Below are 15728 nucleotides of genomic sequence, written 5' to 3'. Positions count from 1 at the left end.
CATATGTGCAAAATTTCAGAATGCTCCTATCATTAGTAGACATCTTACAAGCTGGATTAGTGATATACACTATATTGTTAAGGAGTAAATATGCATATGTGTATAGAGTTCAGTTTATAAGTATCAGCTACCCACCTAATACTGTGTTTGGACTAACCATTAACCCATACCAGGCTGAGAAATGATGTGGTTCCTTATGCATATATTACATTCTGTGATACACTCTTACACCTCTAACTTTAGCCATAGTCACACACTGAGCCATAATCAGCCACTGATTTTAAAGAAACTATATGGGAACATGTGAAACCGTTTGTTTTTTCAGCCGCTTAGAACATTTTACCCAGCCATGATAGTTACAGATCACATGCGGGCCTACAGGTACAGCACTGAATAGTCAGATCCATGAATAGTATGGTTACACACATATATTCATAGATAGTAGTTAAAGTCCATTTCCAATGTATATGTATATAGTTTTAGGCAAGTGTGGAATAATGTTATAATAAAAGAATATTTTTTTTTTAAAATTATTTTTTATCTATCAATTAAACTGCAAAGTGAAAAAGTGAAAATTTGAATTTGTGACCACTTTTTGCAAAAGTGAAACAGCATCATACTTTTTTTCGTGTTGCATGTGTGTCAGGACAGGATGGGAAAGGGATAGTAAACCCTAACACTAAGCTCCTAAACCCTCACAATTGACAGCCTCCACTAGGATGGTGTTCCCTATACTAGATAAATTGAATGGGAAGTGGAAAAGAATAATATGAGAGCAAGCCAAGATCAGTAACAGGAAGATCAACATTACTAGCCAAGACAGTGTCAAAGTCCATGCCAACATGAAGAATATGTAAAAGTTTGAAATCAGAAGACCAAAAGACTGGATTAATCCAGCAGCAGAAGACTGGATTCACACGACCGGTGCCCGCCGTACCGTAGCACGGCGGGCACACTGCAGCGCACGGAGAGAGGAGGAGGGGGAGAGCCCTGCTCACCCCCGCCCCTCTCCATAGGGATACATGGTGCACGGCGCCATATGGCGTGAAAAAATAGGACATGTCCAATTTTTTCACAGGGTACGGAGCGGTACGGTGCCGCACGTGTGCTCCCGTAGGGCGCCGCGTGCCCATTGCCGTCTATGAGGGACGTATATCGGCTGCATATACGTCGGCCGTATATACGTCCCCCTTGCGGTAGTGTGAATGCAGCCTAAAACCTCACAGCAGGTAGCTAGGAAATTAACTGACCCCAGTTGGGAAAGGAATGCATCTAGTCACTAGGGAGTGTATATTTGTATACACTTTTTAAAATATGTATATAGTATACCTACACATCATAAACTATTGTATCTTGTTACAATTTTTGTTAAAAAGTGTTAAACTTTATAAAATTGTTGTTAGTTTTTAGTATACCTGGAGTAAACTGTGTGAGATCAGTGAATAAGCAATGTCTATACAAACAAGAATAAATGGGTTTACAGCCTGGGTGAATGTTCGCCTATTTGAAGTTAATGGGCACATCGATAATGTCTTACGTGACTTGTTTCAAGGCAAAAACATGAAGCTTCTTCTAGAAAGTAAGTACTATTTTCCTGATTAATTGGATGATATTTTTAACCCCCCATGAGTCAAAATAACAGCATATCCAGGAAAAGTAACTAGAAGTAACTTGCAGAGATTGCACCTGGGCTCAAGCCCAAACTTACAGTAGACCCAAACAATGTATCTACTTCTACAAGCAGACCTGTACTAAAACAATACATTATAATTAATAGGGCAGTATTTTTTTTTTAAACAGCTTAATTACATTTTGATTAACACATGTTTCACAACATATTTGTACGTCAGACATTTGCAGGTGTAGTCATCAATGTAATAAAGAACAGTAATAACAGAAAATGCAACTAGCATCTGTTAGGTATCTGGGCAAGTTATATATATGAATATTGTTTAATGGGAGACAATTATTATTGAAGTAGTATTTGTCCTGGCCCTAATGGTGGGAACGGTTCTCAAGTAGCTTCCCCCCCCCAGTTCACATCCTTTTCAGTTCACTGATGTATTATACTCATCTAGTCTTATAATTTTCCCTAAACTTCAAGGGAAACTGTGACCAGCTTTTACCCCACTAAGCAACAAGCACCATAAGATATGGAATAAAATATCCTTTCTAATGTTCCTTCATTGATAGTAAAATTTTCCTGTTACCCTATAAAAATATTTTTCCCAATACCCTATGTAAATGATCTTAAAGGAGAGTTTTGTTAGTTTAGTGGCTTGAAAACTGATGACGGATTCCCTTTGAGGGTTTCCAAACTGACAGATGTTTTGTTTGGTAGGCTTTAAATGGCTCTCTGCCAGGAGACCCCTTTCACCAACCACTTTCTATGTTTCATAGGCATCTTGTTCTCCTGATAAAGTCCTCAGATTTGTTGTCCAAATGGCAGCAACATGACCCCACACATTTGCTATTTCAGCTCTTAAAGAGCTCTAGATAATGTACTGCTTAAGCACGAAAGAAAGATGAGGGCGGCACAGTGAAGTGGATTCAAGTCCAGGTGGGTGCAAGCTCTTTGGGCCTGACTCAAGGCACCAGAAGTATCCAGAAGAAGTAGCAGGAGAGCAGCACTCCGTGTTAAGTAGTATTTATTCAAACACCAGTGGCAAAAACATGCAACGTTTCGGCTAGCTTAATGCAGCCATTTTCAAGCAAAATGGCTTGAAAATGGCTGCATTGAGCTAGCCGAAACGTTGCATGTTTTTGCCACTGGTGTTTGAATAAATACTACTTAACACGGAGTGCTGCTCTCCTGCTACTTCTTCTAATGTACTGCTTATACATAAACCTCACTAGAGCCTACTGCAAGGTTAGCTGATGTCAACAGGAAGGGGACAGGATTGTACGACTGTTTATGGTCCTATAAATGACTGCTTAAAGAGAGAAATTTATGAAAATGAAAAGGTGGAGAGATGGCAGGAGCGCCACATGTGTAAAACCTCACAAATGGAAGTTATAAAAATTTTAGGTAAGATGTATTGTCACATTTTTCAACACAACACAAATCAGTGGCAGTATTTGACACTAAAAAAAGCGGCAATCCACAGAGAGAGACTTGGTCTGATCGCCAAGATAAATCCAGCTAGAAAAGAAAATCCTCTCCAAAAGATCTGGCGCCAACTTGGAATGATAAAGAATTCTTATTATTATTTAAATTTTTCATTGTTAAGAAATAAATATGCAGAAATAAAACGCAATACGAGCCATAATAATTGGTTTGAATTAATCAAAAGAAAAGACATTCGGTCTTCATGAATGTGTCACCTGATGCTCGATAGTAAGGCAAACTGCTCTTAGTGCAGTTTGCCTTACTATTAGTAAATGCGGACCAATATGTATGTAACATAGTAATGTTTTTTATGAATAAAAAACTTCCTTTTAAGAGGATGTTATTTTCTTCCTGGTAAACACCCTCTCAAAACAGCATATATATATATTGGACATTACATACTGAGATAGAACCAGCCCATACCAAACATCTTTATTGGCAGATGGCCAGAGTTTTGACATAAGTAGTCAAGTTCCTTCTCTTTCTCCCTGTATTAATTGTTGGTTATTTAACTACTAGAGATCATGACAAATTGCAAAAAAACATTAAAAAGTGATCTTTCTTTAAGGAAATAAATTGCAAATGTGCATGATGAAGTCGTTGCGCATACTAATACATACAGTAGATTCAGTACATTCTGAATTAGGAAACATGTATATTCATGTAATCAAAATGTAACCTTTTATTTTTTTTTTACATCTGTGTTTATTTATCTTGGACCTAGTTACATATATATATATAATATGAAACTTTAATATAGGCAGCCAAACCTTATCAAATAGCTGTAAAATACCACATTTTTCCCTCTGTGGCTTCACCTCTGATCATCTACCTTCTTTTGTTATAATGTCACTGTTTCTTCACACTAGCTATGTTTTCATTTTCTAATCCTCATAAAATATATGAAATCCGATACCTAAAGTGTAAACCTGTCCACAGGGATACAGCCAGTAAGTTCCTGGAACAACATTGCAGCATTCTACATAAGGAAATAGAAATTCACTAGATTATTTTGTAAATTAGCAATTGCCTCCTCTTCTCAAATTAATTTTAAGACTGTCAGTGTTTGCAAATGTTGTATGCCACCAGAGTTGAAAACAAGCCATAAATCTGCCGTCAAAGCAGCTTTGCACACTATGAAGTCCTGCGTTACGAATACAGGTTCTTTGTTTAACCGTTGATTGTTTTCAAGCTTCCCTGTAATTCTCTGGAGAAGAGAAAGGTTTGAAAATGTCTTACACAAAGATGGATAGAGCGTGTTTTCAATTGTTGCTCATAGCAACTGTGTCTAAGTGTTACAGAGTATAAAAACAAAGGTCATAAACATCACAAACATAACAATATACATATCAATATAATGTGAATGTGTTGCATCAAATACCACATTTGGGAGCAATGGTTAATGTATATATAACAATGTTACCATGCAGTACACAAGTTGGTGTTTATTCTTTTGTTTATCAATATTTACTGATATTTACTAATATTTCTAAACTTTTAAAATAATGCTAATGAGCCGGAAGGCGCCCTTAGGGGTGGGGGAGCCTGTCCATGTTGCAGATTCACAGGCTGTTACTATGTACAAGAAGCATTTCCCCCTCCCACTGTGTGCTAAAAGAGAGAGGGAGATTGAGACATTGGGGCAGATTTACTTACCCGGCCCATTAGCGATCCAGCGGCGCGTTCTCTGAGCAGGATTCGGGTCCGGACGGGATTTATGAAGGTAGTTCCACCGCCGTCCACCAGGTGGCGCTGCTGCGCTAAAAATCATCTGAACGCGCCGGAATACACCGAGCTGGACCAGGTGAAGGTAAGCGCTTCCCAAGCGACACATTTTAGTTTTTTACATGCGGTGGTTTTTCCAAATACGTCGGGTTTTCGTTCGGCCACGCCCCCCGGTTTCCGTCGCGTGCATGCCAGCGCCGATGCGCCACAATCCGATCGCGTGCGCCAAAATCCTGGGGCAATTCAGGTACAATCGGCGCAAATTGGAAATATTCGGGTAACATGTCAGGAAATCGCGAATCGGGCCCTTAGTAAATGACCCCCATTGTAACAGCCCATGAAGCTGTAGTATGGAAGTGCTCTCATAAAACCCACACAATCCCTTCAGGCTCATTAGCATAATTCTAAACATTGATTTTAAAAGGAAGGAGCCAGGAACCTGGATTTATGAGTAAGTGTCCCTGAGTTATCACACTTGACTTTGATGATTGATTCTGTTAATAAAAATAGTGCACTTCCCCCTAATCCAAGAAAGAAGACTGCAAAAAGTCATATCATAATTGATATAATGTGTATATATACATGTGTGTATATTTTGTTATGCACATTTTTGCTGGATTAATGGATAGGGCACTAACAAAATTAAATGACTTAAACAAAAGGAAAGTGTTGTAAATAAGGGGTGTAGTTTATCGCCAAATTTTGGCGCTTTTAACGAACATGTTGAATATTGGGGTGTATAGTTAACTCTAATCATACAAGTTACAGTTCTTGGAATTTCAACTTTCAAATCCCTGCAAAAAGCTATTGGGCTAGGGCTATACGACTACTTTAACCGTGATCAATAACATTCCTTAAAAGATCCAGGTTCGACCCTACAAACAGTTTGTACCAGGACCATAAATTATAAAGCATTAATTCAATATTTTATTATCAATTGAAAGGAAATACACAAAGAACAATATCACTATAAAACTTTTAATATGCTGCATTCATTACTATATATCAGTTTACCACAGATATATTTAAATTTATTTCACACACATAAATATATACCTGCAGTGAATATACTACACACATAAATATATGCTTACAGTAAATATACTGCATACAAACCTATTTACAGCGAAGATACTACACAAAGATATATGCAAGTTCTGAATATAAGACATACATTAATAAATATGAGCAGTCAATACACTGCATAGACAAATACACATAAAATATAAACACTTTTGTTTCTGATCTCACTTGTCATGAGCTGAACTCAAACAAGGCCTCAAAAAGGCCTTTTACTCTCAAATATTGTTCACCAATATGTCTAAATCTATGTTAGGCTGCTTTTACACAAACATATGCTATGCCTGTGCCTTTACCCAATCGTGACAAATGTTCGGCTGGAGAGTGCTCACCCCTCCCCTCTCCGTAGGAAGACATGTTGCTGGTCCATATATGCGGCAAAAGATAGAGTATGCTCACATGTATGTTCACCCTACCTTGCTATGCACAATGCACTTCCAGCTGCCATTCATATAGCTAGCCAATGGCATATACAGTCTTGTATTTCAGTTCCTGACAATATCCAGCAAATTCACATAGCCATTGAAGAGAAGAGGACCATCATTCCACCGGACACAATCAACATGATCAGCTGAAAGAGATATGTTGTACTGTGTGAGGCAATATTGACAGTTTTTCAGACCAAATACAGGCGGTCTTCTAGTTAAGAACACCTGACTTACAGTTGACCCCTTGTTACCAACGGATCCCGGGATGTTGGTAATTTACTGTACTTTAGCCTTAAGCTACAATAAACATCTATAACAGTTATCACAGGTGTCTGTAAGAAGGTTTATTGTTAATCCTAGTTCTTATGACAACCCAACATTTTTAAAATCCAACTGTAACAGACACCTAAAGAATTTGGGTGGGGCTACAATTATAAAGTATTTGCTTCTGACTTACATACAAATTAAACTTAAGAACAAACCTACGGAACCTATCTTGTATGTAACCCAGGGACTGCCTGTACAGTAAAACTGCACATTTTTGAAAGGCCTTCTATTGTGGTCAGTCAAGGGAACATCTGTCTACTCAGCATCTCGATATGTCACACCTGTGAGGTGGATGGAATATCTCATAAAAGGAAAAGTATATCACTCCTACAGATTTAGACAAATTGGCAAACAATACATGAGAGAAAAAGCCATTTTGTGTACATTCAAAAAGTCTCAGATCTTTTTTATTATGCAAAGCTTTAGCAAAAATATGCAAACTGATTAAAATAGAATAATAATCAATGAAAACACTGCAAACTAGGGAATACAATTGTTAGGAGCTAAAGTATTGGGCAATGAAGAGTTACAGAACATGATACAGCATTCTTGTGCAATAATGTTATTAGAAATAAATCAAAAAGCCGATGAGAATTGGATAGTGTTATATATTTTTTTTTTGTAGGGGCAAAAACAAGTGATGTCTTTATATTTTTTGTAGTCCATAGGGGCTAATCTATTAAATAAGCCAATAATAGAACAGTCAAAAAAGTATTTTGGAAGTAATTAAACTAACCTATAGGAAGTGTCTTATAAAGCCTACATGTATAAGAGAAATATACACATAAGCTTAGATCTAATATACTTAGTCCACTTTCAGTGACTGAATGGGGCAAATGAAAGGGAGCAAATTCTGCACAGGGAAGTATTAGTTTGACGCTGACCCTCACCATTTTTGTTCTCTTATGACACCAACAGCAGTGTGAATACATCACACACCTTAATACATATCATTATGACCTATTGCATACCCACAGTGAATCTAAAACAACACAAGAAAGCTGGGTGCAGGCTTGAAATAACTACAAGGACTACCTTAAATAACTATTCAGAGCTCTTGATCTGGTTTGCAGCCAGATCTTGTTGCAGTGAGCTCTGCAGAGTTTTGTGGCACATTACCTTTAAAAAAGCATCAGAAAAGCGAGTGTGCGAGCTTGGTGGCGAGTGTGCATTGATCCGAAGTGTGTGCAGAGTTCTAAGTGTGACTTAGGTTTAAGGGACTTAAGTTTGAGGGGCTTTAGCAGGTACCTGCTGTATTTTGTGTTACTTTGACTGTAAATTCTTATTCTGTGCATATTTCTATTGTAATCCCCATTAGGATGGACTCCAATGGACAATGGACTCCATAAGTGCCATGTATGCTTTCCTTGAACAGCCGTTCGATGGGGAATACTGCTGTGTGGGATGTGTGAAAATTGCTCATCTGGAAGCCCAGATTCTGGATCTAAATGAGCAAGTTTCAAGGCTGCGGGCAATTGACAATATGGAGCGAAGTTTGCTGCTCCTGGAGCACAAACTCTCTGGGGAAGATGGGTGTGGGGAGGGAAGTATGGAGGTGCAGAGTGAGGGGGCAGCTAGTTGGGTAACATTTAGAAGGCGGGGTAGAGGGAAGAGTTGTAGGGAGTCTAGTTCTGATCTGATGCAACCCCAATAAGTTTGCCAGGCTGGCGGATGAGGGGGATATCAGCTCTGGGGTAGCAATGCTGCAGCAAGACGTGGCTTCTAGCAACCAGGGGACTGTCTGCTCCGGTAAGAAGGGTAATGGGAGAACAGGCAAAGTCAGACAGGTGCTGGTAGTGGGAGATTCGATTATTAGGGGAACACACAGGGCAGTCTGTCACAAAGACCGTGCATACCGAACAGTGTGTTGTTTGCTGGGTGCTCGGGTTCTGCATGTTGCGGATCATGGTCCACATTGGCACTAATGACAAAGTAACAGGTAGGTGGAAGATCCTTAAAAATGATTTTAGGGATTTAGGCCATAAGCTCAGGGCAAGGACCTCAAAGGTAATTTTCTCCGAAATGCTGCCTGTACCACGTGCCACACCAGAAAGGCAACGGGAGATCAGGGAGGTAAATAAGTGGCTCAAAAGTTGGTGTAGGAAGGAGGGTTTTGGGTTCATGGAGAACTGGGCTGACTTTTCTGTTGCCAACAGGCTCTACAGTAGGGATGGGCTGCACCTCAATGGGGAGGGTGCAGCTGTTTTGGGGGGGAAAATGGCTAGAAGGTTGGAGGAGTGTTTAAACTAGAGACCTGGGGGGAGGGCAACTACACTTGTGCAGGGCAAAGAGACAGTGTAGATAGAGAGCTGGGAAGAGTCATAGTCCATGGGGGAGGAAGGGGGGCTGGAATGAGATTGGGGAATAAGGACAAAAGGAATATGGACAGGGAAAACCATATAAAGTGCATGTACACAAATGCCAGAAGCCTCACAAACAAAATGGAGGAACTGGAACTCTTGATGTTGCAGCGGAAATCTGATATAGTGGGTATCAGCGAGACATGGCTGGACAGTAGCTATGACTGGGCTGTTGCTATAGATGGTTATAGTCTTTTTAGAAAGGATCGTATAAATAAAAAAGGGGGAGGGGTTTGTTTATATGTGAATTCTCGCCTCAAGCCCGTCCTGCGAGATGACATCAGTAACGCAAATGCAAATGTGGAGTCCCTATGGGTGGAGATAAGGGGAGGGAAAAAGAATAATAAAATATTACTAGGGGTTTGTTATAAGGCTCCAAATATAATGGAGGCAACAGAGGAAATGCTGATAAGTGAAATGGATGCGGCTTCAAAGCATGGTGAAGTACTTATCATGGGGGGCTTCAATTACCCAGATATTGACTGGGGGGCAGAAACATGCAGGTCCTTCAAAGGTAGCAGGTTCTTGTCAACAACAAAAGACAACAAGTCCTGGAGCCAACAAGAGTGCGGGCACTGCTGGACCTTATCCTAACCAAAAGACCTGATAGGGTATCAAAACTACAGGTTGGGGGGAACCTGGGGAATAGTGATCATAATATCATTGATTTTGTACTACGGTTTACTAAGAGCGTCAGGGAAGGGGCAACTAACACTCTAAACTTCAGGAGGGCAAATTGTCAGCAACTATGGGAAGACCTTAAAGGCATAGACTGGGATAATGTTCTCAAAGACAAAAGCCCTCCCCAAAAATGGGAATTTTTCTCATATATTCTGAAAAAGTCCTGTGAGAAACACATACCTTATGGGAAAAAGCATAAGAGGAACAAGAAACAGCCAATGTGGCTAATTAGTCTTGTAAGGAAAGCAATAAGCGAGAAAGATAAGGCGTTCAAGGTGCTAAAACGTGACGGTAGTGATGAGGCATTACAGGATTATAGAGAGAAAAATAAATCCTGTAAAAAGCAGATAAAGGCTGCAAAAATAGAGACTGAGAGAAAAATTGCCAGGGAGAGCAAAAATAATCCCAAATTATTTTTCAAGTATATACCGTATATACTCGAGTATAAGCCGACCCAAGTATAAGCCGAGGCCCCTAATTTTACCACAAAAACCTGGTAAAACCAATATTTTGTTTACTCGAGTATAAGCCGAGTTTGGGTTTTCAGCACATATTTTTGTGCTGAAAAACTAGGCTTATACTCGAGTATATAAGGTAAATGATAAGAAATTAAAAACAGAGAGTGTGGGCCCCCTTAGAAATAACATGGGGGTCATGGTGGAAGGGGATGAGGAAAGGGCCAGTCTACTGAATGTCGCCTTCTCAACTGTTTTTACCCAGGAAAATCCCCTGGTTGAAGACACAATGAGGAATAATGTAAATTCTTTTTTGGAATGTCAACAGTTTAACCCAGGAAGAGGTACGGTGCCGCCTCGCAACCACAAAGATAGATAAATCACCGGGGCCAGATGGCATACACCCCCGGGTTCTGCATGAACTATGTACCGTGATAGACAAACCATTATTTTTAATATTTGAAGATTCATTGAGGACTTGTTATGTTCCACAGGACTGGCGCATAGCAAATGTGGTACCAATATACAAAAAAGATCAAATAGCAATCCTGGAAACTACAGACCCGTGAGTCTAACTTCTGTGGTGGGGAAAATATTTGAGGGGTTTGTTAGAGATGCTATCCTGGAGTATCTCACTGTGCACAACCTTATAACCCAGCGTCAGCATGGGTTTATGAGAGATCGGTCCTGTCAGACTAATCTGATTGGTTTCTACGAGGAGGTAAGTTCAAGACTGGATCTGGGGGACGCTGTGGATGTTGTATATATGGACTTTTCAAAGGCATTTGACACCGTGCCACATAAAAGGTTGGTATATAAAATGAGACTGCTGGGAATAGGAGAAAATCTGTGCATTTGGGTAAGTAATTGGCTTAGTGATAGAAAACAGAGGGTTGTCATTAATGGCACATTCTCAGATTGGGTTGACGTTACCAGTGGAGTGCCACAGGGGTCATTATTGGGGCCACTTCTTTTTAATATTTTTATTAATGACCTTGTAGTGGGTTTACACAGTCAAGTTTCAATATTTGCAGATGATACTAAGCTGTGTAAAGTAATAAATACTGAGGTCGATAGTTTAGCATTACAAAGGGATTTGTGGAAGCTTGAGGAGTGGGCAGAGAAATGGTTGATGAGGTTTAATGTAGATAAATGTAAAGTTATGCACTTGGGCCATGGAAACAAAAAGTATAATTATGTTCTAAACGGTCAATTACTTGGTAAAACTGGAGCTGAAAAAGACTTGGGGGTATTGGTGGATGGTAAACTTAATTTTAGTGACCAGAGCCAGGTGGCTGCTGCTAAAGCAAATAAAATTATGGGATGTATCAAGAGAGGAATAGATTCTCATGATAAAGACATAGTTTTGCCCTTGTACAAATCGCTGGTCAGACCACACATGGAATATTGTGTACAGTTTTGGGCACCAGTGTATAAAAAGGATATAGTGTTAGGATCAGTGGATCCTCTGGACCACCGCGGGAGATGTAACTAGCCAACACCCGGAACCGGAGCCCAGCGGCACCTGGTATTCACCAGAGCCCGCCGCAAAGCGGGTTGGACTTGCTGCGGCAGGATACCACTAGGTCGTTCCCAGGTGTGACTAGCCCACGGTGGCAGCCGAGGTCGAGGTACCTTAGCGGATGACAACTCGTAGTCGGGTCCAGGCACAGGGTCAGGGCAGGCGGCAGAGATGCAACGTCAGGACCAAGTCCGGGGTCAGCAACGGGAGGTCCAGGCAGGTGGGAACGGGAACACAGGCACACGGAACACAGCAACACGGAGGAACTCAGGTAACACAGGACTCAGGAGCGGGAACACAGGAATACACAGGAACGCAGGGATACACAGGAACGCAGGAATACACAGGAACGCAGGAATACACAGGAACGCAGGAATACTCGCTTGGAAGCTTTCTCTAAGGCTATGAGGCACAAAGATCCGGCAGGGGACACAGGAAGAGGCAGGATTCTTAAAGGTGAGGTTCAGCCAGTGCACCAATTAGCGGTGCGCTGGCCCTTTAAATTTTCGGCAGGAGCCGCGCGCGCGCCCTAGGAGGCGGGGACGCGCGCGCACAGCAGTCCGGGGAAGAGCTGGAGCCGGGAGAGGTGAGTCCAGCGACGGGCCTGCAGCGGGGGCAAACGGGGGTGCACGGATGCGCCCGCGATCCGAGACAGGGATCGCGGGAGCACCCGTGACAGTACCCCCCCCCCCTTCGGCCTCCCTCTCTTCTTGGGCCTGAGAAAACGTTGGAGCAGGCTCTTGTCCAAGATGTTATCCTCTGGCTCCCAAGATCTCTCCTCAGGACCAAATCCCTTCCAGTCTACCAGAAACAACCGCCTACCTCTCACTGTCTTAGTATCCAGGATCTCCTTCACCTCGAAGACATCAGTAGAGTCTGCTTGTGGGGCCGGAGGGAGAGGAACTTGTTGGGTGAAGCGGTTTAAGATGACTGGCTTGAGGAGGGAAACGTGGAAGGAGTTGGGTATGCGCATGCTAGGAGGTAGACGCAATTTGTAGGCTACCGGGTTGATGCGACTGAGGATTTCAAATGGACCCAAGAACCGGGGTCCCAATTTGTAGCCAGGGATCTTCAGTCGGACGTACCTTGAGGATAACCAGACCCTGTCACCAGGAGCTAAGACAGGAAAAGGCCGACGTTTCTTGTCCGCTTGATGCTTGGTCTTGGCAGAGGTTTGGAGCAATGAGGTACGGACTTGTTCCCAGATGGCTTTTAGATCCTGTACCAAGTCCTCCACAGCAGGAACATCTGCAGACACAGGTAACGGAAGAGGAGGCCGTGGGTGCAGTCCGTAATTAATAAAGAAGGGAGCAGAACCAGCAGAAGTGGAGTCCAGGGAATTGTAGGAAAACTCCGCCCATGGTAAGAGAGAAGCCCAGTCATCCTGACGAGCGGACACAAAGTGGCGGAGATAGCATCCCAAAGTCTGATTCACCCTCTCTACTTGGCCGTTGGACTGAGGATGATAGGCAGAGGAAAAGTCCAATTTCACTTGCAGCTGATTGCACAGAGATCTCCAGAACTTGGACACGAACTGAACACCTCGATCAGAAACGATGTGCCGGGGAAGACCATGAAGCCGGAAGATGTGCTGGAAGAAGAGACTGGCAAGACGTGGGGCAGAAGGCAAACCTGGTAGAGGGACAAAATGGGACATCTTAGAGAAGCGGTCTGTTACCACCCAGATAACGGTATTGCCAGATGATGGCGGCAGATCAGTAATGAAGTCCATAGCCACGTGAGACCACGGGCAGGTAGGCACGGGTAGCGGCAACAGAAGACCAGCTGGTTTTTGTCGTGAGGGCTTATTGCGAGCACAAGAGGCACAAGACCGCACAAAATCCCGAACATCCTTGACCAAATCAGGCCACCAATAGAAACGGGAAATCAGGGCCACAGAGCGCTGCACCCCAGGGTGCCCAGCCACTCGAGAAGAATGTCCCCAGGTCAGGATCCTCTTTCGAAGTCCAGGTCGTACATAAGTCTTGCCGGGAGGTAACTGCCGAAGGTCCACCGGCGCTGCCAGCACAAGCCGCTCTGGAGGAATGATGTGTCTCGGAGCATAGTCCTCCCCCATAACATCGGAAGCACGTGACAGGGCGTCAGCCTTGATGTTTTTCTCGGCTGGGCGAAAATGGATCTGGAAGTCAAAACGGGAAAAGAATAGGGACCACCGGGCTTGACGTGGGTTCAACCGTTGAGCTGTCTGCAGGTACTGAAGGTTCTTGTGGTCCGTGAAAATACTGACTGGAAATCGAGCTCCCTCCAGTAGATGACGCCATTCCTCCAAGGCAAGCTTGATAGCCAGAAGCTCACGATCCCCTATAGAATAATTTCTCTCTGCGGAGGAAAATGTTTTGGAGAAGAAGCCACAGGAGAGAGTTCGGCCCCTAGGCCCCTTCTGGGTAAGAACCGCTCCAGCTCCTACGGAAGAGGCATCGACTTCCAGAAAGAATGGCTTCTCGGTATCAGGTCTGGTAAGAACAGATGCAGAGGAAAACGCCGTCTTTAATCTCGTGAAGGTCTCCTCAGCCGCAGGGGGCCAGAGACGAGAATTGACACCTTTCTTTGTTAGCGCCACCAGTGGAGCTACCAGGGAAGAAAAATGTGGAATGAATTGCCTATAATAATTGGCAAAGCCCAGGAATCTTTGGATAGCACGCAGTCCCACTGGGCGTGGCCACTGAAGAACTGCAGATAGTTTAGCAGGATCCATCTGCAGGCCTCTGTCGGAAATAATGTAGCCAAGAAATGGAAGGCTCCTTTGATGAAAGTGGCATTTTTCCAGTTTGGCATAGAGATGGTTAGTCCTGAGGCGACCGAGCACTTGCCGTACATGGGACTGATGGGACTCGAGATCAGCAGAAAACACGAGGATGTCATCCAGGTAAACCACAACACAGCTGTACAATAAGTCCCTGAAGATATCATTAACGAATTCCTGGAAAACGGCTGGTGCATTGCAAAGTCCAAAGGGCATAACTAAATATTCAAAATGCCCATCACGGGTGTTAAAGGCAGTCTTCCACTCGTCACCCTTCCTGATGCGAATGAGATTGTAGGCACCACGAAGATCCAACTTGGTAAAGACTCTCGCGCCCCGTAGACGATCAAACCGAGAGCGGGTACACCCGACCCCGTGGAGGAGAAGAGCCGGGCAGCAAGTCGATGGGGCAATCATAGGGACGATGTGGAGGAAGAGTCTCTGCCTGTTTCTTGGAGAACACATCTGCGAAATCCAAGTATGGAGCGGGAAGCCCCTCCAGGGGCTTGGGAGGCAAGGTGGAAGTCCAGACAGAGAGCGGACGAGGGACATCCATACAATGAGAAGAACAAGCCGGGCCCCAACGGAGAATCTCCCCAGAGGACCAGTCCAGCACAGGGGCATGTTGCTGCAACCAGGGGAGACCCAACAGGAGGGTGGAAGTGCTTTGGGGCAGTACAAAAAAAGAAAGTCTTTCTTTATGCAAGGCTCCAACTTGCAGAAGCAGGGGTTCCGTGCGAAACCGGATGGGCACGGAAAGGATCTGGCCACTGACTGAGGCAATGGACAATGGTTTCTCAAGACGAACCACTGGGAAGTGATGCCGGGAGACCAGGGCTGCGTCCATAAAGTTCGCTGTAGAGCCTGAATCCAGGAAAGCAGAAACTTGAATCTGGGTGCCGGTGTCTACGCTGAGGAGCACAGGAATAATCAGACGTGGAGAAGCTTTGCACACACCTAGGGACGCTTCTCCCAAGAGCCCTAGGTGCTGGCGTTTCCCGGACGTGGGGGACGAACAGGACAAGTCCCGATGAAGTGCCCTGGACTGGCACAATACAGACAAAGGTTCTCCTGTCGTCTTCTGGAACGCTCTTGCAGAGAGAGCCGGATTCTGTCCACCTGCATGGGTTCCTCAGCAGACGACACAGGCGGAGGCTGGAGCGGTCTTTGGAAGGCAGGTGCGAGGCGAGGAAAACGTCTTACCTGAGCTTGAGGATGCTCAGAGCGAAGTTCCTCGGCGCGTTCCTTAAACCGGACATCTATCCGAGTGGCCAGTG

General features: G+C 43.6%; 1 protein-coding gene across 1 annotated transcript in view; it reads left to right on the top strand.

Moving 5' to 3' along the window:
* The window catches only part of LOC140128460 (uncharacterized), a 137597-nt gene that overhangs the window by 1444 nt on the left and 120425 nt on the right, over positions 1-15728 (top strand). Inside the window, exon 2 of the mRNA XM_072150167.1 lies at positions 1404-1579. Within this exon, the coding sequence (XP_072006268.1) occupies positions 1450-1579 (130 nt within the window). The 5' untranslated portion in view covers positions 1404-1449. The remainder of the gene's footprint in view (positions 1-1403; positions 1580-15728) is intronic.

Source organism: Engystomops pustulosus, chromosome 4 (genome assembly GCF_040894005.1).
Source record: "Engystomops pustulosus chromosome 4, aEngPut4.maternal, whole genome shotgun sequence".
Classification (NCBI taxonomy): domain Eukaryota; kingdom Metazoa; phylum Chordata; class Amphibia; order Anura; family Leptodactylidae; genus Engystomops; species Engystomops pustulosus.
This window is presented reverse-complemented; position numbering and strand designations above follow the sequence as displayed.